The sequence below is a fragment of the Amphiprion ocellaris genome, chromosome 20 (assembly GCF_022539595.1).
Source record: "Amphiprion ocellaris isolate individual 3 ecotype Okinawa chromosome 20, ASM2253959v1, whole genome shotgun sequence".
Lineage (NCBI taxonomy): Eukaryota > Metazoa > Chordata > Actinopteri > Pomacentridae > Amphiprion > Amphiprion ocellaris.
The window spans coordinates 12,604,954-12,628,220 of record NC_072785.1 but is presented as its reverse complement, the minus strand read 5'-3'; the positions used below and the strand labels follow the sequence as shown (position 1 = coordinate 12,628,220).

The following is a 23,267-nucleotide window of genomic DNA, read 5'->3' as shown; positions in this document are numbered from 1 at the left end:
AAATGCCATGAGAGGAAAAAGTTAAAGAAAAAGGGTAGATGTTAGATGGGGCAGCAAATGATACTAATCTTTCTCACTATAATAAAACTGTCAGTTTTTTTGCTAAATCATTTTTTTCCCCAATTTCTTCTTTCCTGTTACTGACAGCCCTTTTATCATACACCAAAAACTGGGCCGACTAGGTCTCACAATACTTCAGAAAGTGTTATTATTGAAATACAGAATGCTGTTGTGTCATTAGAAATTGAAATAAATCAGTGTATAATAACAATAAATACGTTTTTCATTAAATAATCCGAACGTCTTTAATATTTTTCATGTTATTTTCTAGGTTGTTGTACTTTCATACTTTAGGTTTGCAGTTAACTGCTCAGGTTTGGACACTGTCTTCCTTTTGGGGCAGCATTGTTGTATAATTGATGCTGACTGACTGAACATGAAAGACTTAGACCCAGAAGTTGTCTGTCCGAATATTAATTTGACTCAGTGTACTGTTTTCAGTTCTTGTCAAACACATCAGTTGCTTTTGATCAAAACATAGGAAACAGTTTCTACCTCCAGTTGCTCCTTTTGGGTGAAGCCTTTGACCCCTTTCCCAGCTGACGCTTGGCCCATAAAGGTCATGATCCTGATAAGTGGAGCGTGTCGGTTCAACATGGCCGCGATCTCCTGCACGCTCTCCCGAAACGATGAAAAGATCATCACACGTGTGCTGACTTCCTGAAGACCTGAACCTGAACATTAATGAGACAGAGAAGATTACAAATTCCTTCCTTATAAGCTGAATTCTTTCAGTATTTAGTGTGCTGTAATTCACATGCTGGAATGCTCCCTTCTGTGATCCTCTCCGAACTGATAATACTCAAGAGCAAACACATCTACATCAAAATATTTTCTGGTTTTTGCTTTCAAGCTTTGGATCAAGTGATTAGCTGGAATTGTGCCGCACTTCAGAAGCTTTTACTGATTTTGTTTGTTCAGGAGGACAGTTTGTCTCTGTTTAAGTGCTTTTCCAAGTCGATTTTAAACATTGTCTGGACACTGTCATACTAACAACCTATCAGGAATTTAATAGAAACTATAAATGTCACAAGATAAAATTCCAGCGTTGCCTGTTGCATGTTATCATAGCAACAAAGCTAAACAACTTAACCATAATGTCAGGTGCTTTTGCTTCGATGTAGTCAGAAGAGAAGAGAATAATACATTTCAGCTTTCACCTCAGACCATCATTCCATGTATGAGTCACAGCATAGCATTGCTATATTAAGTAAATCACCATTATTGCCAGCTGAGCTCTCAGCCCACAGTCTGAAATGTTGCAGCACAACCTCCTCCAGTTTCTGCAGTTTGGGGTGACTGTAAATGAATGGCTCATCTGGATCTAGAAACATGAATCATGGAGCATGATCATTAAATAGAGACACTAGTGCATTCTTTGCTATATTTTAAAATACACTGTAAAGAGAAGCATTTTGTAGTGCTACATCTAATTACATAACAGGTTCAGAAATGTGAACTCCGCAGTATGAATGAGAGTTTATGTACCAGCAGATGGCTTCACAAACATTGCTTCCATCTTATGGTAAAGGTCCATAAACGTGGGCGTCCTCTGCAGTTCATTCTTGGCCCTGGACATCTCTGAGTCAAGCAAAGCATGGAGAGTGTTCACATCAAACAGAAACTCATACAGAATACTACTGCATGTACAAAAACCCAGGGGCACTGATGGATTATCTGGTGTATGAAAGCATGCCGTGGAAATTAAGCTGCAATATGCCAACATGCAAGCGTGAAGATGGAATGCTCTCTCACTCAGCAAAGCCTTTCTGTAGTTAAATACACTGAAAGCTTGGAGGTGAGGCGACTGACCTCTGGATCCGTCCATGATTCCCTGGATGTAAAAGAAGAGCGACCGGAGACCCATCTGCATCAGCAGCTCGTAGCCGTGGTACAGGCTGATGCAAAGGGCAAAGTCGCCCTCCAGCATTCCTTGTTGTCCACCCTGCAGAATGTGGGAGACCAATGTGAGACCAGTGGTAAGAATGGGGCTAAAATATTCTATCAAACTGGAAAATATTGGGGCAATCAGGGTCAAAAAGGTAAAACATGTATAACTACATATAATCGCAGTGAATCCAGCCAGGGGCTTTTCTTGTAGTTCCTGTCTGTACATCTACTGTCACTATCAAATTAAGGCAAAAACATCACATTTTATTTTGAAATCAAAAAAATTAAAATTCAATCAGCCTTAATAACAATATATTTTCTTACATGTCTTTTTTCATTGCATGCTTTTAACATCACCAGCAACATTTTATGCTTATAATGATACATGTTTTATATGCTTTGACTTTAGAGATGATCTTGATACTTCTTTATTCATGTATATTTGTATTATTAATCTTTTATTTCAAATGTAAAGCAGCAAAAGCCATCAAAGAAGATACATTTTAAATCCATTAGTTTAGAGAGGTCAGATTTATATTGATTATTATCTATTGCACTGGATCTTTTTGGAGCTTTGAATGGGACAAAATGTAAAAGACTCTCTGATAAATAACAGTGATACAAGTAGTAAATAATTACACAAAGAAATTAAATTGTTAGTTAAATCATTTAAAAAGATATGCTCTTAAATAGGTTACTGTACAATGAACTGAAACTCATTTTAAAGCTCTGTAAAGCCAAGCGTGATAATTCTCTATAGGTTCTTCACAACAAGCCTCCCCTTTTCCGCTGTCAGGGGACACATTGTCATATCAAGATTATTGATTATAACTACTTCACTTATTTCTCTAATTGTTTTATTATTACAACAAACATTATTAGAAATGACTAATCTATTTACATCATATAAAATAAAAAATCCTGTTTATTATATCATTTAAATTGTAAATTACAGCACACAGTATAGTATAATACAAAGCATCAGTGGTTCCATGCCTTGATGTACGGTGGTGGGTTCTTGCGAAACTGATCCCTGGCCAGAATGAGCTGGTATTTGCTGAGGGTTCGCAGGTCTTTGTGGGCCATCACACGGTTCTGGACGAGACGAGACATGAATTTCTCCAGCACCTAGCAGGAAGAGTAATAAGAAGATATAAAGGTCATCGATAACAGGCCGTTTCCTGTGTAAAGGAGTAAAGCATTAGTCTGAGTAGGTGGCGTCACACTGACACAAAGATTCAGCAGCATCCACACACAGAGCATCTGCAACTACTTTGAGGTTCACAGGTGTTACTTCTCCTGGTAAACAGACTTTCACACTCTGAATGAAAGTCTCACTTCTTAATGGCACTAAAATGAGTTGGAGTCTTTCTCCGTCCTCCTGTCCTCGTTTCCTAATACTAGGGAAACAGACAGAAGCATTTTGTCCAGAAAAGCAATTTTAACAACATCTATTCATCGTCACAACCGCAGATAATGGGAGTCTGGGTCATTACGATTTCAATTTCACCTGGGTGGAACTGCTGCTTTAGAAACTGCACACAATAAAATAAAAAACTGCCCTGAAAAAAAAGTGGGTTGCCTGTTGGAATCTATTCATATACAAAAAATGACTTTTTGTAACAGATGACAAGCAATTTACTTGTTTTGAGGGCATTCAATTATTACCTGCAAAGAGATGTAGAAGCTATTGTCCAGATAAAAACAAAAAAAGAAAGTAATTCACATTGATGGATGAATCAACATGTATCTGTGAGGCTTGACGCAAAATTTTTATATTACAACACCTCGGTAATTACTTACTGCTCTAACAGCAAGACACAAAAACCCAGAAGGATTAATACATAACAAATCAGAAAGGAAGATTTCCTCTTGGGTACACTGAGATGACCACTTGTCCCATTTCTGCTAAACGTCGGATTGTTTGTCTGAGGTGAAATGCGAATGCGCTTCACATGGCTTACGAAAACAAAAGCAAAGGGTTAAATAACAACCCTTAACTCCACTGACCTTTCAGCACACATCAGCAGCTATATCACCTGGTCCTTCTTTCATGAGAGTGCAAACAAGTCTGCCCATCTGGTCGGGTTCCTGCTTCATCACACGATATGGTTTAAACCTGACAACTGATCACCTATTAGTACTGACGGAGAACTTGAGGAATCAGCTAAAGCCTTGTCAAACAATTTCCAATAATATTGAAAGGATATTTTTGCTTATACAGATTGTAAAGTTAAAAAGGAGAAAGTTAGTGGTGTAAAAGGGAACAGCAATGTTTGTAGAACAGGTATTTGACTAAAGATGGCGATTTCTTAATGAAATGTCTATTGTTAAATTGTGTGTTACTGCCAGAGCTAAAAATACAGAGATTTTAATATTGTTAGTTTGTAAAAACTGCAGTGGACAGCGTGCAATATGTGTACTGATGTGTATAACATACATACGAGTTCTTTATTGGTGACTTTTATATTCAAATTTTCTTCATCCAGTTTTCCCCTAACTTAAAGTTTATCTTATATTAAATTAATATTTTTATATGGTTTTACAGGTGACAGAAATGATGGACATGAGTTAAATGGAGGTTTTATTGCACTGTGCAGATGTACATGTGGTACTGGGCACAGATGAAGGTGGACCAGATGTTGAAGAAAATGCGGCAGGGTTTTATGCAAGAAGCATAGAAACAAGGGAGACTGAACTGAAATCAAACCACAGGTGACAAGGCTAGCAGTCGACTCCAGCTCTTATCACTGACAGATCATCAGTGACAGATGATGCTGCTAGCAGCCAGAAAGGACCAGAACGTGTGGGTGGCAATATGGTAGAAAGCTATCACACTGTCACCTAATGTTTCCACTCAAAGGGGTTTACATGTAAGTCATGCATTGTTGTTTGAACACAGCCCTGATAAATCATCTAGTGCAAGGCGTCAAAAATAACACTAAGTACTTAAATCCCAAAGTGATACCTTAAGAGTTTTTTTTTATTAGTCTTATCAGCAGCTAAAGGCACTAAAATTCACTGTTGGATATCACATCATGTTAGCAGCTAAATTTCTTTCATACTTTACAGTGGTTGTGTGTAAAAAGAAAAAAAAAAAGGAAAGGTGAGAGGGGAGAAAAATTCTCGAGGTCAGATTGCAACATGTTTAACAAGCACATGGACGCATGTGGTGACAAGACAACCCTGGGAGCACATTTACAAGCATTGTGTAATATTTTCTACTGCTAAAATGGATTTTACACCCAATTTATCACTGATTCATGACAGTAATAAATGACATCATCTACATGAAGATGAGCAGAATGTAAAGTGGCTGAATCACAGTCATGATGATTCCGGATAATTGCAATTGCGTACGACTACAAACAACAAAATTCATAAAACGCTAAAGTTAATGACAAATTTAACCCTCTGATCACCAAAACTCACCCACAGATTTGAAAGGCATGCTATCTTTAAAAGCTTGATAAAATTACACCATGTTTCAGAGTCAGAAACTAAAAAAACAGAAGGAGTGGTCAGATGTTTAACTTTCTGACAGTCGGTAAACTAATCATGTGTCACGTGCCGTTCCATTGTGACAATTAACCAAATGCAAGCATACATTTTTGATATTTATTCAAAAATCCCCATATTCAACATGTCCCATTTAAAAAATACCAATATATTCCATTTGTACAAACGACATTTTGCAAAAAACAAAACTCTTGGCAGTCGTTGATACAACTGAAAAGCCATGACTGGGTCAGTTGTGACTAACAGTCGCATGATAGAACTTCTGAGACTATTCGGTTGAACTGCAGGCAGTGTTTACACAGAGCAGGAAGGAGACAAGTCTGAAAACAAAATGCTAATTTAAGTAATGAAATATCTACGGAACATTTTTCTTTCTAGTGTTGGGTAACATCTCTGAGCACTTGGAAAAAATGCACATTTTAATTCCAGATATTTTCAATTTTGTGAAATAAATAAATAGTCTATGAAATTCTATTTTTGCTTCTTTTTCCTTTGTTTATCTTTTGTGGAATGATGACTGTACTATGCTGTACAAAAGACATTTTTGAGCACCCCATACTTGTCGTCATGGTTGCGTTGTTTCCATAGAGGTGAAGGACTTTATATTGCAGTGAAAAAAGCCCAGAAACTGCTCAGAGTTCAGAGGTTTAAAGCTAAGTGTTCTAAGTTTAACTAAGGCTGACAATGCAGAAATGAGCCAATGTAGGAGGATTAACTGTTCTGATTTAGGTAACACAGTGGCCTTTTATCTGTTACCACCGTAAGGTCAAATTTACATTTTCTGTCTGACTATTGTTACGAGGGATAAAATTGTCTCATTGCTTTATCTCTCCAACCATTTATGTTCTTTAATCTTTAGTTCTTAGTCATGTTAATCTATTTCTGGGTTAAAAGAGACTGGCTTGGGGTTTTATACACAACGAGAATAAGGGCCACAAGCCATCCACTCCATTCTCCACAGTTGGTTGACAGGTGGAGCTCAATGTGGAAATGTGTACGCAGCGGTCAGGTCCAGATTATGAGATTACACAGAACCAGATTAGTGAGGTCTCTTTTTTTGTCTGGTTGGAATGCAGAGTAAAACAACAGAATGCGCAGGAGGAAAACTGTGCTGATTCAGTTTCAGTGTTGTAGTCGTGTTTCATTGTTCCATACACTCCAGTTTACACCGGTCAGATATTTTTATCCCATTGTGGGATGTATTTATAGACGTTCTCAATTAGTAATCAGTGCTAACACCAGCCTTTGTTTACTATTATTGGGACTAACTTGTCTCCAGAGGCACAGTATGTATGAGTTAACTATTCTGAAAATGAAAATAAAACACTTTAAGTCTTTAGTCCTGCTTTGCTAAGGAATGCTGCACTTTTTTAATATACATTTGCAGAATGGGACTGTGAATTTAATTTTCACAGTTAAGGATTTCAGTACTTTTGAAAACCGTTACACCACCAGTGTCTGAGCAGTACAGTGTGCCTGACTCAGTTATTTTAAAAACTGAGACAAGAAAATGGAGTCAATATTGCTACAGCTTACACCAGCATCTTAAGTCCATTATGCAATGATGATATTAACCTAAGTGGTGACAAAAATAGTACTATACACTTGTGCAATTACATCCACCTCTAACTGCATTATATATTCTATGAGAACAGGTCAGATGTCACAGGGAAAGAGATAAATTAATTAGAAGCTGAAAAGGTTCTTGCTGTAGCGCAAAGAAAATGCCAGGGAGTTGCTGTTTCAGAGAATTCAAGTTACGGCAGATGGCAGAAGGTAGGAGGAGGCACAGGAAGTAAAAGGACAAAAAAGGGAAAACACCTTTGAAAACACTACTGTGAACAATACTAACTCATTTTGTAGCCTTGGTGATATTTCATTACAATAACTAAGATTACAAAGAAATAAAATCAGTGTAGAGCTCTCACAAAAGCAGTCACACAAGCATTGTGCGGATATTAGATTTGGATTGATCCTGAATCCAATAAGATTGTCAAAAAGAGGAGAGGAGAGGAGAGGAGAGGAGAGGAGAGGAGAGGAGAGGAGAGGAGAGGAGAGGAGAGGAGAGGAGAGGAGAGGAGAGGAGAGGAGAGGAGAGGAGAGGAGAGGAGAGGAGAGGAGAGGAGAGGAGAGGAGAGGAGAGGAGAGGAGAGGAGAGGAGAGGAGAGGAGAGGAGAGGAGAGGAGAGGAGAGGAGAGGCCATGGGACAAATGACAACGCTGTAGATGACAGCCACACTGAGCATGCTCAGTAGGGGGCCAGCAGCTGATTGGCTGAGAAGCATGTAGCTAAGTGACGGGAGGAATCAGTGAAAAAGCCTGTCTGTAGGCAGCTATTAATAACAGAACCTACACTAAGCTGAACTCTCACTCCCGCATGTCAACAATGCGAAGGATTTATTATGTGTGGGTGTGTGTGCCTGCATGGTAAAGTTTATTTTCTGAATCACTGAGACATATGAGTGAGAATAAGTATAAAGAGAGAACCGGCTGCCTTGTTCAAATGCGGAGTGGAAATTCTGGCAGGGTTAATCATGTGATTACTGATGAGACTACTGCAAGGGTGCAGTGTTGTGAATCAAGCTTCCGTCTCAGTCTGGCTGTGCAGATTTAGAATGAATAGATTTTAAAGTAAAGAAACCTAAAGCAGATATAGGTGGATAGATAAAGCCAGGCAGGAGGCCAATTAGGTCCCCCCTCCTTGTATTGTCGGTGTGTCTATCAGTGAATGTGTACACACAGACTCCCCCACAGACTGTAGTGGATTATATAATGTCCTCCGTACGTGCATGCTGAAGGGTGCAGCATGGTGGCTGGATGTTGCAGCGCCACAGATCAGAGGAAATCCTGCCTAGTCTGTCCCCTAGTGCACAGGTGCAAGTTTGTTTATAATCCCCCGCCTGGGAAAGTTTTGTTTATTATCATCCATAATAAAAGACCATTCATATAAATAATGAAAAAAAAAATTCTACCAAAGCAAAAAAAAAAAAAAAAAAAAAAAAGGAGACGGTCATTTAACACGCATGATCATTCCATGTCTTTCACGGTTTTAAAGCTTACCCCTGTTATCTTACATTTACAGAGGCAGTCATGGCAGGCAGACACATGCATGCATACACACATTTTCACTCCCGTCTACCCTCTACCACTCAGCATCATGTTGTCAAGGCATTCATCATTTTTTTAAAGCAGCTGGATGTAAACAGTCACATGCTGTGAGTGGTCGCTATGACAAATAGGATGTAACAGACAAAGGAGCTAAAGATGTCAATGTAACTGAACACATGCATTTAGTAGCATAATAACTAATATATAGGTTCGTAACCTGTATATTTAAGTTAGTGAGGTAAATTTGTGGAATGTATATTATATAATTAGTCAAGTAAAATTTAAAAAAAATTACATTTTAAGCATTCATTCTTAACTAATTAATCAGCACAGACAATTGATATTTAAATTAGTCAGGTCAATCTGTGTGTAACACAACTTAAAATTATTCTGGAAAATACATGTTATATATAACATTGCCGCGTCTTAATTCTTAATATTTAAATTAGTCAGGTAAACTTGTATAATATTAAATTTTTCAGGTAAAATTAAGTAAAATATGTTATTTTAAGGTTTTAATCTTCAATATATAAAGTAGTCAGGCAAAAATATAATATGAAGGTTTCTAAATGAATGTGTATAATATATTATTGGTCAATTAAAAATATATATAATATTGTAGGGTTTTAATTCTTAATCTTAATAATATAAAATTACTCTGGTAAAATTGAATTATATATAATATGACAGGGTCTTAATCCTGAATATTTGAATCAGTCAGGTAAATTTGTGCAATATTAAATAAACAGTTAGTTAGGCAAACTTAAATAATACATAATAGTGTATTGTCTTAATCCCTAATATTTAGATTAGTCAGATAAATTTAGCCAATGTATAAACAGTCAGGTAAAATTACATAACATATGATATTGTAGGGTCTTAATTTTTTATATCTAGTCATATAAATTTGTACAAAACATATGTTATAATTAGCCTGGGAAATTAGAATAATATGTAACATTGCATAGTCTTCATCCTCAATATTTAAATCAGGCAGGTAAATGTCTATAATATATAATTATTCAGGCGCAACCGAATAATATATAACATTGTAGGGTAATATTCCTAAATATTTTAAATAGTCAATACGGCTAATATGAGATACATAATTTATCGAGTAGAAGTGAAAAATACATGATATTGAAGGGTCATAATGTTTAGTATTTAAGTAAGTCAGGTAACTTTGTATAGTATATTATTATTCAGATAAATGTGAATGTTGTACAATATTTTAGCTGTTTGTGTTGTGCCAAAAAGTGATTGCAATCTCATCTTTTTGTCACTGCTTGCTTGCTTTATTTATTTATTTTGGACTTGTGAAACGTAAACACCTGACAACGGTCGTGGTTTCGGGTATTTATTGAGTCGGGCAGCGGGAGGAGGAGGGGCGGAGGGAGCCCGCATAGTCACGTGGCGTGTCGGCCCGCCCTCCTCTCTATAAACACCGCGTTCACCACCGGCTACGATGAAGGAAGTGTCACGTTGCTCCACACGGGGGAAGGAGACGCGGACTTTTCTAGGTTTTGCGCGAATTTAAAGTGCGCAAAGCGACAACATATGGTTTCCGTAAGTCATATGTAACACCGAGAATGCAAACATGGACAATTGCGTCGGCTGAAGCGTAGCAGTGGCCGGTTCGTTGACCAGAAAGTAACGGTCGTCCTGATCTGGACCAGTCAAGCGCCGCGGTCCGAAGGAAAAAAAAAATACAACAACACTTCAGCGGAGCGTCGATTCAGCGACGAATTCGAAGTGATTTTACTTTTTGTTTACTTTTGGTTAACCCATTGAGGCATTTTTTTTAAACCTAGCTAGCTAGTTTTAAGAAGAGAAATGGACCGCGGTGGCTGCCAGATGAGTGGCGGCGGCGGTAGCGGCGGAGGAGGAGGAGGAGACGGCAGCGGCCCCGACCGACATGGGATGATCACACTGGAGGACCTGGAGTCTTTCTCCGAGGACCAGCTGTCAGACTCCGGTAACGGCAGTCTGGAAGAAGAAGGAGAGACCATGGAGGAAGACCAAGATCAAGACCGACTGCTTCATTACTGGCAGGATGTGGCCAGGGGACACCAAGTGGAAGTTTCCCAAGGTAAACATGTAAAGTATGATAAAAGTATGCCAACTATGGCGAGCAACATCCACATGCTAACACACTTTGCTAACAAATAACTTTTATCCCGCGTACTTTCGCACCAGTATCTGTATAGTATATATACCCGTCAACGTTAGCTGAACAGACAAGTGAAAACAGGCAACAACTTTAGTTATGGTTCTCAACTTTCTCACCACCGTGTACATTGACCTACTTTCCAGTGAGGCTCGTAGACAAACCAGTTCTAGCCAGGACAGACCCTTCCCTTCAGGCAGCCATGTGTTTCAACTATAAAACGGTGCAAATGTGAAAGTATCCAAGGCGAGACACAAATAAATAAATCCCCTGTCATGCATACAGGTTGTAATTCAAAGGACTATGCTTTTAGACTGCAACAATAAGGCACACTTTTAGGGTCTACACTGTGGTCGTGGACCTGCAGGATCCCTGGATTGATTTCTGTTGACATGAGAGTGTTAATATTACAGTTATTTTACTGACTAGAAGTCTGGAAAATATGTTAACATACTATTGTATATGCTTGCTGTTTTAGTCCTTCAATGAAACGCTCCAAAACTCTACCACAACACAGACATCTGCACATGTGCTTCTTTGACTCATTTCATTAAATAGTCTGTTGTCAGCTGGAGATACTTTTGAGGCCTTTTGAGTGGAAACCATTAATAAAGTCTCGCTTAGCTCGATTGCACAGAAAAGTAGAAAAGCACAAGTGCTGTACAGCATAAGGAATAAGCACTGGATTTGCATGTCAGGTATAAGGCTACCACTAACAATTACTTCAGTGTTGGTTGTTTCCTCAATTAATTGATTAGATTTTGGTCTATAAAGCATCAGAAAATAGTAAAAAAAAAAAAAAAAAAAAAGTCCGTCAGCGTTTTCCAAAGCTCAAAATGTCGTCTTCAAATGTTTTCTTTTGTCCACAAGCCCAAGATATTCAGTTTTCTGTCATAGAGGGGAAACAAACAGGAAATATACACATTTTAAAAACTAGAATCAGGGAATTTAGACTCAAACTGATTAATCAATTATTTTATCAATTTTTTTAGGCATTCACTGATTGATCAGTCGAGTGTAAGGCACATTCTTGCTCAGATCTGTTTGTGGTGCTTTCAGATGTACAACAGCAAATACACATTTCTGCTTGTAGCCTAAAATATTTAAATAGGACAATGCAATATCGCACGTTGTGATAATGTTAGTGGTATTACTTTGGGTATATGGATCAATACTAAAGCAGTAACTGTATGGTTAATAATATAGTAATACGATAATTTGTGGTGTCTAGCGAGTGATGTGTTAATAGAAAATTAATAGTAAAACAGAATTATACGTATTTATCCAGCATTTTGTTCAGAAAACAAAGAACCTGGTTGTCAAACAAAAAGAAAACAAAATATTGAGAGCTTTCAGATGTCATGCGATCACTATGTACTGTTTGTTTCCAGTCATGCTGTTGCTCATGAGGTGAACGGTTCAACTTTGGGCGCTCTTTCATATTTACTGTAATCGGAAAAGTCTGCAACTGGCTTTTAAGTTTGAAGGATGATGTTTCCAGTCCAACATGGAATACGACAGAAAAAAAAAATTAAAAAGCACATCATCACAGTAAACAGACTGTTTACAGTTGCATAAAATGAAGGGCTCCTTTGTTTTGCCGCTTTGATTTGCTGGGGAAAGCAAATGATAAGCTATCCAATTAGACAGAAGCATTTGCCATTCATACTGTTAGTTGAACCAAAATAAACTGGTTGTTTTTTTTTCCTCATCTTTGCACACAATAGCCTTGCATAGTAGTAACTCAGTGGGGTTACTTGAGTACAGAAACAAAATAAATTAGATTTATACTTGACTTCTGTGTTGCCAGTTTTTGAGCTCACTACTGTACAATAATGCCATTTGTCTTCAGCCTGCCTCAGATTTTATAATGTAAAGCTGGCTGAAAATAGCAATTCTGTCATCCCATGAGGATGTACTCTTTTACAATCACTGTCAGAATGTTTTGTTTATTTATTGCAATCTAAGACTGGAGCTTCACATGCAAACAGGGCTTTAGACTTTTGGTTTTAGCTGACTGTATTTATAACTTTAGGCTGCAGAATCCTACAGTGTGTGAAATTATACAAAAAAAAAGGGAGGCGGAGTAGTTTTATTCTTTTGTTCATACAACTCTACCTACTAGATCAGGGGTGTCAAATTCATTTTAGTTTAGTGACCACATACAGCCCAGTTTGATCTCAAGTAGGCCGGACCAGTAAAATCACAGCATAATAACCCATAAAAAAAACACAACTCCAAAATTTTCCTTTTCTTTTAGACAAAAAAATGATCACATTTAATGAACTATAGTTTTAAGACAAGATAGGAAAGCTTTATTGTCATTATACACAGTGTACAATGAAATTCCAGATGACTTTCTCCGTTTTAAACAGACAAGATAAATAAGTTAAGAAAATAAAAGAATAAAAAAATAACTAAATAATGGAGTAAAAGGCGTAAATAGAAATCTTTACAAAAAAATAAGTATAGAATTTATTTATAATTTACAGTTTTTGTCTTGGACCCTCTGGTGGGCCAGTTTTGGCCCACGGGCCGTATGTTTGACACCTGTGTACTAGACAGATAGGATGACAGATTAATAAAGCAGTATTCTATGCACCCCACCCCTGTAATGAAGTTGATGGTGCATATATTGACAGTTTTGTATATCTATTTGTGTGCGTGATCTATTTGCAAGTTGTTTGGAATGTGGTCAGGCCTGCGCAAGGTTGAACTGCTTTTCAACGTCTGAACTGCTCCAGCAGACCAATCCAGTGTATGAGCCCAACTTTAGCACGTAGCTGAGGTGCCTCTGAGGTGTCATTACACATGTTCTACAATGGTATGTACTAGCTATTTGCCATAGAACATGTATTCATTTAATCTGAAGTTAGAACATTTGCTTTATTATGGATGTGACAGTCAAATCTATTATTGTAAACATTTGTTGTGTATCCACGTAAACAAAGAAGGGTGGTTTCATTTCAATCACTGATACTTCAATGGGATCCTTTCTTTTTTTGGGAAACCTTGGATGATTTTACTCTAAAAGTACAGGAATTAAATTGTTGTTTTTTCAGGCCTTTTGATTACAGATTTCCTGATTTCATCAACTTGTAGCCTCAGGCGATAGATTTCACTATGTAAAACCATACGTTGTGCTCGGCGGGGGACAGCAACAATAATCTTGAACTTTGGAGCCTTCCAAGTCACTGCTAAATGCAGATCTTGGGTACACAGAGCTGAATAATAGACCCATTGAGATAAGCTATACTTCCAACATTTTAATACCTGCTTTGTGGTAATAAAGTAGTGTTTTAAAAACACACCTCAGACATCACAGGGGGTTAAACAAATTCAGAGACATCGTATTAGTTCAGCTTGAGTACTGTAAATGCCTGTCTGTTTGAACCGTAAGAATTACAATAGAAAAGTAAAAACTTAAGATAATTTTGTGTAGAAGATTGTTACCTTTAATTATCTACTGTTTTTGATGGGGATCCTGACACTATGTTTGGATCCACCTGGTTAGGCCATTTGCCATCTCTGCAGGAGCCCAATGGGAATTCAGTAATGTAGACTGGCACATCCTCCTCCCTCTGCCCTCAGACCACAGCACTAATTGAGGAATTAAAACGAAATCACTTGTTGGGGCTTTCTGACTCAGGGGGATTAGCTACCTTGCCTGTGCTGGTACTGAGGTTGTGGATTGACTACAGTACTGTAGCTAAGGACACAGGCCAAGGCTACAGTAAACTCCTTTGCTCTAATTGGGATAGAGTCAGATGGAGCTGGACTAGTGGGGAGCTTTGCTCGTCATGCAGGCAGCTTTTAAAGCTGCAGAATGCAGCAGTTCGAGGTTTTTCATTGGTTAACATTAGCTAATGCTACATGTGTATGCTACATCATACACATGTTGTTCTCCAAAGGGGCCTACCATCAATATGCCTTAAATGGTATCCTAGCAACAAAAGTCATTACAGGTACCAGCAAACTGGGTACCTACAAACATAAATCTAAATCTGTTTAATGTATCTGACTCTTTTCATGCTGGGGAAAAATGATACTATTTGCCATGGAAATTAACAGTAACTCGGACTGCTTAGAGTGCACAGTAAAGTGAGATTAGAGGACAGCAATTATTTTAATTACATAAATATATAAACATTATTATCACATGATGTGGATGCCTGAAGAGCTTCAAGATTTTCAACCAGGTTGAATTTATTGTTCCAGGATTCAGACCAAAAGTGCCCTATAACAGCATTTTAAACTTCACATCAGTGAACACCAAATAAACAAAACTGACCTTCCCTTCCATTTGATGGTAGCAAAGTCAAAAAACCACAAACAAATTAAGCAGCTGTGTTCTAATTTCAAATAACATAAACCTACTTCATTGCATGTGGATGCTTCAGCCCTGCTAATCTGTTATGACACTGGTGACATTTTATTTTGTGTTTGAACGATATTAAATGAGGACAGATTTGTGTGTTTGTGTGGTCTACTTCCATCACTATACAGTGGTTTTATTACATGATAATAAGTGCCACTGTCAGCAAACATTAATACGCTAGTCTACACATTAAATTTCCACTACAGTGGCTGGTAGAGTCTATGATAACACGCAAAAATAAATGCTCACACGCACAAACCTGGCATTGTCCTGATGCAAAGTAGCTATGGGGTCATTTAATGGAGTCATTCAATGAATATATAATGTACAACCATAACAGGCTTCAGTCTTGACATATTTAAAGCATTTTAGTTTTCATTTTTGGTTGATAAGCATGTGATTAGTCATGTACTTCTTGCACAATTCACCAACTCTATTCACCTGTCCAGTGCTGTTGAACAATCATGATAATAATGGTATAATATGATTCTATCTAATTCAAACAGATTGAAACTTTCAGGGACTATGCTTGTGACCCTATGCTTACCTCATGATTCAGGCATGCACTGTGGTTTGACTCACGCAACTTCAGACTTATTATTTAATAGTCATACTTCATGCATTTTGCAGCGCATCTGACCCAGGGTTTAAACTGTTTGGTCAGTGGTTTTACATATTCATGCCACCCACCTTGTGTGACGATCACATTTTTGATGGTATCTCATGTGGCAATGCTCCATCACATGTTTTACACAGTTAATACTAAATTGAGGCTTGACTTTAATAAATTCTATCGAAAATCTAATTTAAATATCTGTCATTCAATCCGACTGTCTATTCTGTACATGACATTGCATAACATTATGCACACAACACACAAGAAAAGCTACAAATAGACTACATACACACCACTTACTACAGGCATGCACTGAGATAGGTTAAGTGAAAATGATATTTGTACTCTGTTAAAAGTTGAGAGTTCGTCCCTGATTTCCTGGGTCTGTTGTGCTACTGAAATCAAAACCCATATAATCAACACATTTTGCATTTTATACAAACGTTGATTCTGTAATAATGTAATTCCCTGATCAGAAAGTGATGGTTGTTAAAAAAAAAGAATGATTATAAATAGAATACTCAAAATTATGCGTCAGGTTTTCAGAAAAACTGATATAAACAGTGAAGCAAAGGTTAGTAGTAGTAACCAGACTGAAACTGGGACGTGACTACGGCTCTGAATTGATTAGAACACTCAGGTACAAAAACAGCCATGTGGGTTGACTGTTTGTTGACCGTTGTGCGTCAACATAGAGTGGCTCTGGACGTGCTGCCATAGAAACTGATGAGTTTGTCTTTGTGTGCATGCAGTATGTGCCTGTAGGTGTAGACAACTGTGCAGTGATTTAGGCTGAGTTGTGCTCTCTTTCCACTCTGATTTAATGAGATCATACTAAATGAGTTTCATATTGCTGAGATGCCCCACACACTGTCACACACAAACGACAGCCTACAGCTTTGTTCGTTGTCCAGTGATTGATCACGTAAATAGCACTGATCCCTCCGACCTAGTTGTCCTCCATAGTATTGATTAACAAAATGTGATTGAATTGGGTTCACCTTGAGTGCCTTGTATTTGACAGTTCAACAATTGAGCATGATGCTATTATTTAATCTGACAACGTAGGCATTATAAAAAGTGTGTGGGTATTTAGGCTGTTAATATTTGCTTTAGTGATATATTTGTGGATGAGTTGCTTCTAAGGCCCAATAAGAGATTTAATTGCAAAGTTAATGCATGAATTTATAGGAAATGGCATGAAAGAGTTGGTCAAATAGACTTGCGTGTTTCAAACCCCTTGGCTAATGCTGTAGACTCTTCGTTAATACCAGTCTATACCTGGCCTTGGGCGGCTTTAATCAATGTTCTCTCCATCAACTCAAATAAACATTACTCTCTGCAATTTCCTGGCACAGTGCTCTGTCTGTCTGGCAGCATTTTCTCTTTCAAACTGCTAACACAGCCAGCCAACAGATTACTGGAAGTGAGGACCTTTCATACAGATAAGAGAGAGCAGATTGCAGCGTGAGCGGATTAAAGTTAAATGAAGTATGTGAAGACCGCAGGAGAGATCTTGCATATGTATACATAAGAGATTTCATAAATACCATGAGACCCAAAACAATAGAAAGAAAAGAGACCTCACTGTGAATGGTTAAAAACGTCAGTTTTCATTCTGTGCTGCATGCAGGCAAAGTTGGCATTTGATTAAAGCAGTGTTTTAGCTGTCCATGTCTAGTACAAACACATCATGAAGCATCTCAAGCAAATGCTTTTACTTGTGTCAACACTTACTACTATTTTCGACAGTGGTTTCAACTCACCACATATTGTTTGTTTGTGTGTTTGACAGATCTAGCAGAACCCATTCAACAGTTGACCAGCAACAACCAAGGACGCAGTTCCAGAGAGCACGTACCTTTTACCCTCCTTGCACACAAAGAGAAGGTATCAATCTAACTTTTACTACTTGTACATTTTTCATGCTCTACATAAAAGGAAAAAAACTATCAAATTAGTGACCTAGTTTAAAGAAGCCAAGTGTATCTGCATTAAGAACAAGCACTGCATATTAAGACTTTGCATCACAACCCAATCTGTGTAGAGTAGCAGAACTACTAGGACAGTCAACAACTGGACACAATGGAGCCAAAGTGGCATTTTGCATTTAACTCACACTTGAACTTAGAGTAAAGATTTTGTTAGAAGTACAGTATAAGATCATCTGTGTGAGTGTGGGTCGGCTTTATATTTCAGCGAAGATGACCGTGTCACCCAACACAATAAGCTGTTTAAACTCCTTAGGGGACCGTATAAATAAAGAGAGCTAATTGGTTTAACTTGATTTAATTAGTTCATGAAAACTTAGGGAAGACTCAGGTTAAACAAAGGGCAATCATGGCATTCTATTCTTGGAGAAGTTTGTAGTGTCTTCTAAAATGGCAGCACGTTGACTACTAGCAGACTTCAAACAGTTGATCACAATCCTGAACAGTAGTGTTAATAGCACACAGACAACATCCAAAATAAAATCTAAAGGAGTAACAATATACTTAAAGGCTGGAACTAAGATTTCTTATTTTGTAGTAGGTAAAAGAAGGGCCATAGTGTCCACGTTAACTAGTTGATTTGTGGGTTGATATGCTCTCCAACCACTCTTTGGTCAGATAATCAGCAGTGTTACTTTCAGAAGGAAAAAGGCACTATGTCAATAGCTATCCCAGAATTCTCCTTTGTGTTTGGCAAGGGAGGAACAGCCTACCTGTGAATGCTCGCACATTACAATTTTGACCTCATATAATCTAATGGAGACTGCTCAGTTTAACTCATCTAATGTTTACTGAAGACACACTGCTAATAAACTGCTAATTTTGCATTTTGTTACAGTTGATGTCCCAAACGTCGTGTAAGCATTGCAAATTGCAGTTTGCATATCATAGTTTAACAACCAACAAGGCATATCATCTACAAACAGTAGGCTAAATCATCTGTGAAATCATATTGATAAAGGCAGGTACAAGCTCAACTGTTGTAATCACTGAGTGTAAAATAACTAGGGTGAAATTATTTAATATGCTCCAAATACTAGCTTTTAATGTTTATATATTTAGGCTGGAAAGCTAGCAGCGAGAGTGCACTCCGTGCACCGTAACTAATTCAGTTTATCAGTTAATTAATTCAAAAGTAGGTACAATATGAGTCAGTTAAGTTTTTCTTTGGTAGACTACAGCCCTTGTTAGATACCAGTCTGTTTACTGGTGGTCTGAAAACATTACTGAAGTACCCCACGGAAAAAAAAAGATCAAAATCTCTGAGATCCACAAACAATAAATACATTACACAACCTGGCCTTGTAATATGTAACCCGTCAAAATACAATTTCAGAAATGCAGACAAGATGAGAAAAATCAAGGCACCCCAAGTCTTGACAAAAAGTCTTTAATATTATGCAGCTAACACCTGCAAGCTCAGAAATGTTTGGAGAAATTCTTGCACATTTCATCACACGTCACTTTTTACATATGCTAACAAGGCCAAACACTGTATATCTTGAATAATTTTCATCTCAAGTAACAAGGTCACGTTGGATTTTTTTACATAATTTGTAGATGACAGCTTTGTTTGTTAAGCCATTTATTGGCAAGAAGGTTTACATTGTAATCATAAGGTGTTTAGGATCATGTGTTTGTTTTCTTTGCTTTCCTTTTTAAGTGTGGGGAGGTGCTATTTGAGAAACGCCATTATGAAAAGGGTCACTGGGCTTGTATAACAATGCGTGAGGACACTTATGAACAGAGCATCTGCTACGGCTTTATGAGGATAATGAGATACATCTGCCAGCAGAACTCCTTAGGTGAGTCCAAAAGCAAGGGACCATTTAACACACGCAATCTGGTTCTGGCCTTTTGAATCACTGCCTTGTCTATTTCATTAGCTGGAAATATTCTCAACACCAGTCATTTTTTAAACAGCCTGACAATTAATGACCAAAAATGACAGTCACAATTTTCTTCATCTAGATGACTACCTGGGCATGACGCTGCCCATCGTGACAGTGGTGCGCACAGATGAGAACCATTCTGTGATTTCCCATGATGTCACGGTGGCGTACTACCTGCCAGCTGAACATCAGGCCCAGCCCCCACAACCTCATGACAGTGACATCATTGTAGAGGTCTGGCCTGCCAGTGTCGTATACACCAGGTTTGTTGAGAATTAAATAATAATCAACATCTTTTCCAGATTAACTCCCTCCTCTTGTTAGTACTGACATCTAACAGTGTTAGTCAGTAGGGTTAGAATTATTGCTTCTTTTGCTGTTTTTCCTGTGTGACACTAACATTGACATTTGATGCCATCTTCCAGGGCCTTTACTGGTCCCACCAATGAAGTGACCATCATTGATCAGATCAATGCCATGGCTGAGCTGCTAGACTCTCCAGGTGTGTGTGTCAACGACTCGTTCATCGTGGCCGGCTACACCAACCCCGCTCACAGCCACCGTCAGAATGAGATCTGGTTCCTAGAGCGACGCTGATGGACAGCAGCATCTCGCAGCATCCTAGCTTTGACCTTTGAGCCTCATAAAGACTCCCTTAACACTGCCTCTGCTCAGCTACAACCTCAGGTGTAACATCATCTTCTGTCACCACCAATATCTGAAATGACCACCAGCCTAGCACACTCCACAGCCACTGGGTTTTGATTTATAAAAAACAGGAAAAAAAAAGAGCTCAGCTGATACTTTAACCTCAGTAAATTCTCATCTATGTTCATTTGAATTAAACCCTCATTTCACCCGCAAGAACTGCACTTAACCACTGCCATACTCTCATAAACACAACCCAGATACTAAGGTGAAGCATAGCATTCATCTCCTGCTTTGAGATGGCTTAAAGCCTGTCCTAAGCACAGTGCCCTCTAGTTGAAAGTTGAAATATTTGAACTCTTAACGCTCTGTGAACATGGTGACCACTGAGTGGTTCAAAAACATGCAAACAGCCTGTCAATCCACAGAAGAAACAGGCTGCCAGTGGACTTACAGCCTTATTATGTTCCCTTTCTGTTTATTGCACAGCCACAATGTCTTGTCATGTGGAGTCATTCTCTAGCTTGTTGAGGTGATGTCAGCTCTGTCACTTTTGAGCCGCTGTTTCTTTATCTCTAGATTACATCATTCACTACAGGTTACACATCTTTCTGATGTGCATATTTTATTTCAACAATAAGTGCAATATTTATTAGATAACCAATAATCAACAAGCCAGTTCCTGGGCCACTGACCTAACCCAATCTAAGGGGGTCTTCAGTAGCTGGTATTGTAGAATAGGAAGGAGCTGTGCAGCATGTATCACAGCCCGACAGACAACCAGACCAGAACTAGTGGCTTCAACTATAAATAAGCGCAACACAATAGGTGACACTAAATTAGGAAACAAACGTGTTTGTACATGAATGTAAAGTAAAAGTATAAACAAATGCCACACTTCTACAAACCAAATGCTAAAACCCACTGGTTTTAGCGCTGAATGACAATCTTACTTACAGATTATATACATTATATACAAGGTAATGCATTCCTCATATTTTAAGCTTCACACACAACAGTAGTTACCGATGTACCTCTTTCTCATGCTCTTTCTATTGCAAATACTACTCCTGCTGAGTAGAGAGAATGCAAGTTTAAAAAAAATGCACAGAGAATATCTCTACTGTAATTATACTCTTTAAAAATAGGGAAAAAAGCTACATTCTGTTTTAGTTAAAACTGTTTTTCATGTTTTGTCACCGATTAAGAAGAGTATGTAAAGTCAGAAGTGTTTATCTTCACTATATTTTAAAATCAAACAAACCAATGCAATGCAACAGAGACAAAGTGATATTGCCAGCTACACCTAGAGTTCACAGTAATGTAGGGATATTTCTGCTTAGGAAATGTGCATTCACTGCTTGGGTGCCAGTGAAATAAAAGTAGAAGTGAACTAGCCAAATCATCACTGTGTAAGGATTTTTTTACAAGTACAGCAGGATCTATGAAATGCAAAAACGGACACTTGCTGAAGCCTATTTACTCTGTGAAAAAGGAAAGTTAAGCCAAAACTGGGAGAAATTTGGCTTCACTCAGAAAAAGTCAACAAAGAAATGGACAGTTAAGAAAGTTTAGTATTGGGTTGGGAAGGTTGCCCAGTCTTAATGTTAAACAGTTCGGTTGATATCAGGACATCCAAATCCAAAGAATCTATTTTGCATTAAATGATTGTAGCGTCGATATGATACTCTATGACAACTATAGTGTGGAAACACGTGCAAAGCGATGATACATGTAGATTGGTTTTCCCTTTACAAGCCTGGTTATATGGGAACATCAAGTTTGTGGAATTAATTTGTTTTTCTTTCTTTTTGCTTATTTTTTTTTAGTGTTTTGCAAAAGTGTGATGTACTGTGAAAATTCAAGTGCAACGACAAGAGCTATTGTGGATTTCTTTGTTCAATAAAAATGTGCTTGTCTCCTGTCTTTTGAAATCTATGATGATGTAAAGTTTTAGTGGGTTCATATACACAGAACTTGCTTCAATAAATAGTGTCCGATCCTATGGTTCAGAGGAGTTTGTGGTAAAACTTCAAAATGTGAAAGTAAACATCACACTATGTGTTACTAATACAAGGCAAAATACAATACACTTTAGACTCACACTCAGCATGACGGCAGATACAAAACAAGTGTATCAGGCCGTGTTATTTGTGTTTATCAACCAACAACAATGGTTGCTATAGAAACCCCCCCGAAGGCCAATCACTTCCTTTTTATGGTATCAAATGTGGCAAACCAAATGTGTTCCACCCTACTTAATTTTGAAATGTATAGCGTTATCCATCTCACCACAGGAACTGGTGCTGAGTTACTGGAGCATAGTAACATGATGAGCCCTCACAAGAGGGATGCAGACACTATCAGAGTCCAGCCTGTTGCACAATGCAGCACACATGGTAAAAGAGCGAGCTGATAGGAATGAACATGAGGGTTTTAACAGCTTTCAGTTCGCAAATGACAACGGGTATAAACACAATAAATAGGGGTCGAATGTCACAATTTTTTCAAATTTTTTTTTCTTTTTAACCAATTCCCAATAAAAATAAATCCACTTAAAAATGACGACATATAAATCTGTAGTCAACACTGTGGTATCGAGCGACATACAGCGTTCGCCACCATTTAATTGGTTAAACGTCACAATTGATAGCCTATCAGTGCTGAGGAATAATGTTCAACAGTTCTCTTTAAAAAAAAAAAAAACATAAAAAACAGTGTTTCAATCAACTTTTGCATGCTAAGTTATTCTAAATTTTGACACAAAGATTATCAGCTTTACTGCAAATGTGTAAAGGTTCCAAATATTGGTTATTTATTACTAATACTAAATTCTAAACCTTGAACAATGAATATAGAAAAAAGAACTTGTGTGTTCAAACGATTACAACTGTGTTACATAATTGTTTTACGCCATTAATACCAAGCCCTAAATTATACCATCAGTTTCAGTTACAACACAGGGTGTAAACTTTATGACACATATCTCAGCAGCAGCC

At 37.9% G+C, this 23,267-nt stretch overlaps 2 protein-coding genes across 2 annotated transcripts in view; one reads left to right on the top strand and one right to left on the bottom strand.

Annotated features, from left to right (window-relative positions):
• fancm (FA complementation group M) overlaps window positions 1-23,267 on the bottom strand; it is a 46,043-nt gene that overhangs the window by 16,991 nt on the left and 5,785 nt on the right. Inside the window, exons 5-9 of the mRNA XM_023295672.3 lie at window positions 2,947-3,078; window positions 1,873-2,005; window positions 1,549-1,641; window positions 1,280-1,384; window positions 556-734 (exon numbers count right to left, since the gene is read on the bottom strand). Of these exons, the coding sequence (XP_023151440.2) occupies window positions 556-734; window positions 1,280-1,384; window positions 1,549-1,641; window positions 1,873-2,005; window positions 2,947-3,078 (642 nt within the window). The remainder of the gene's footprint in view (window positions 1-555; window positions 735-1,279; window positions 1,385-1,548; window positions 1,642-1,872; window positions 2,006-2,946; window positions 3,079-23,267) is intronic.
• soul3 (heme-binding protein soul3) lies at window positions 10,031-22,194 on the top strand. The gene is made up of 5 exons (XM_023295683.3): window positions 10,031-10,665; window positions 17,533-17,627; window positions 19,392-19,533; window positions 19,700-19,883; window positions 20,046-22,194. The coding sequence occupies exons 1-5, from the start codon at window positions 10,410-10,412 to the stop codon at window positions 20,215-20,217; spliced, it is 849 nt and encodes a 282-aa protein (XP_023151451.1). The 5' UTR covers window positions 10,031-10,409; the 3' UTR covers window positions 20,218-22,194.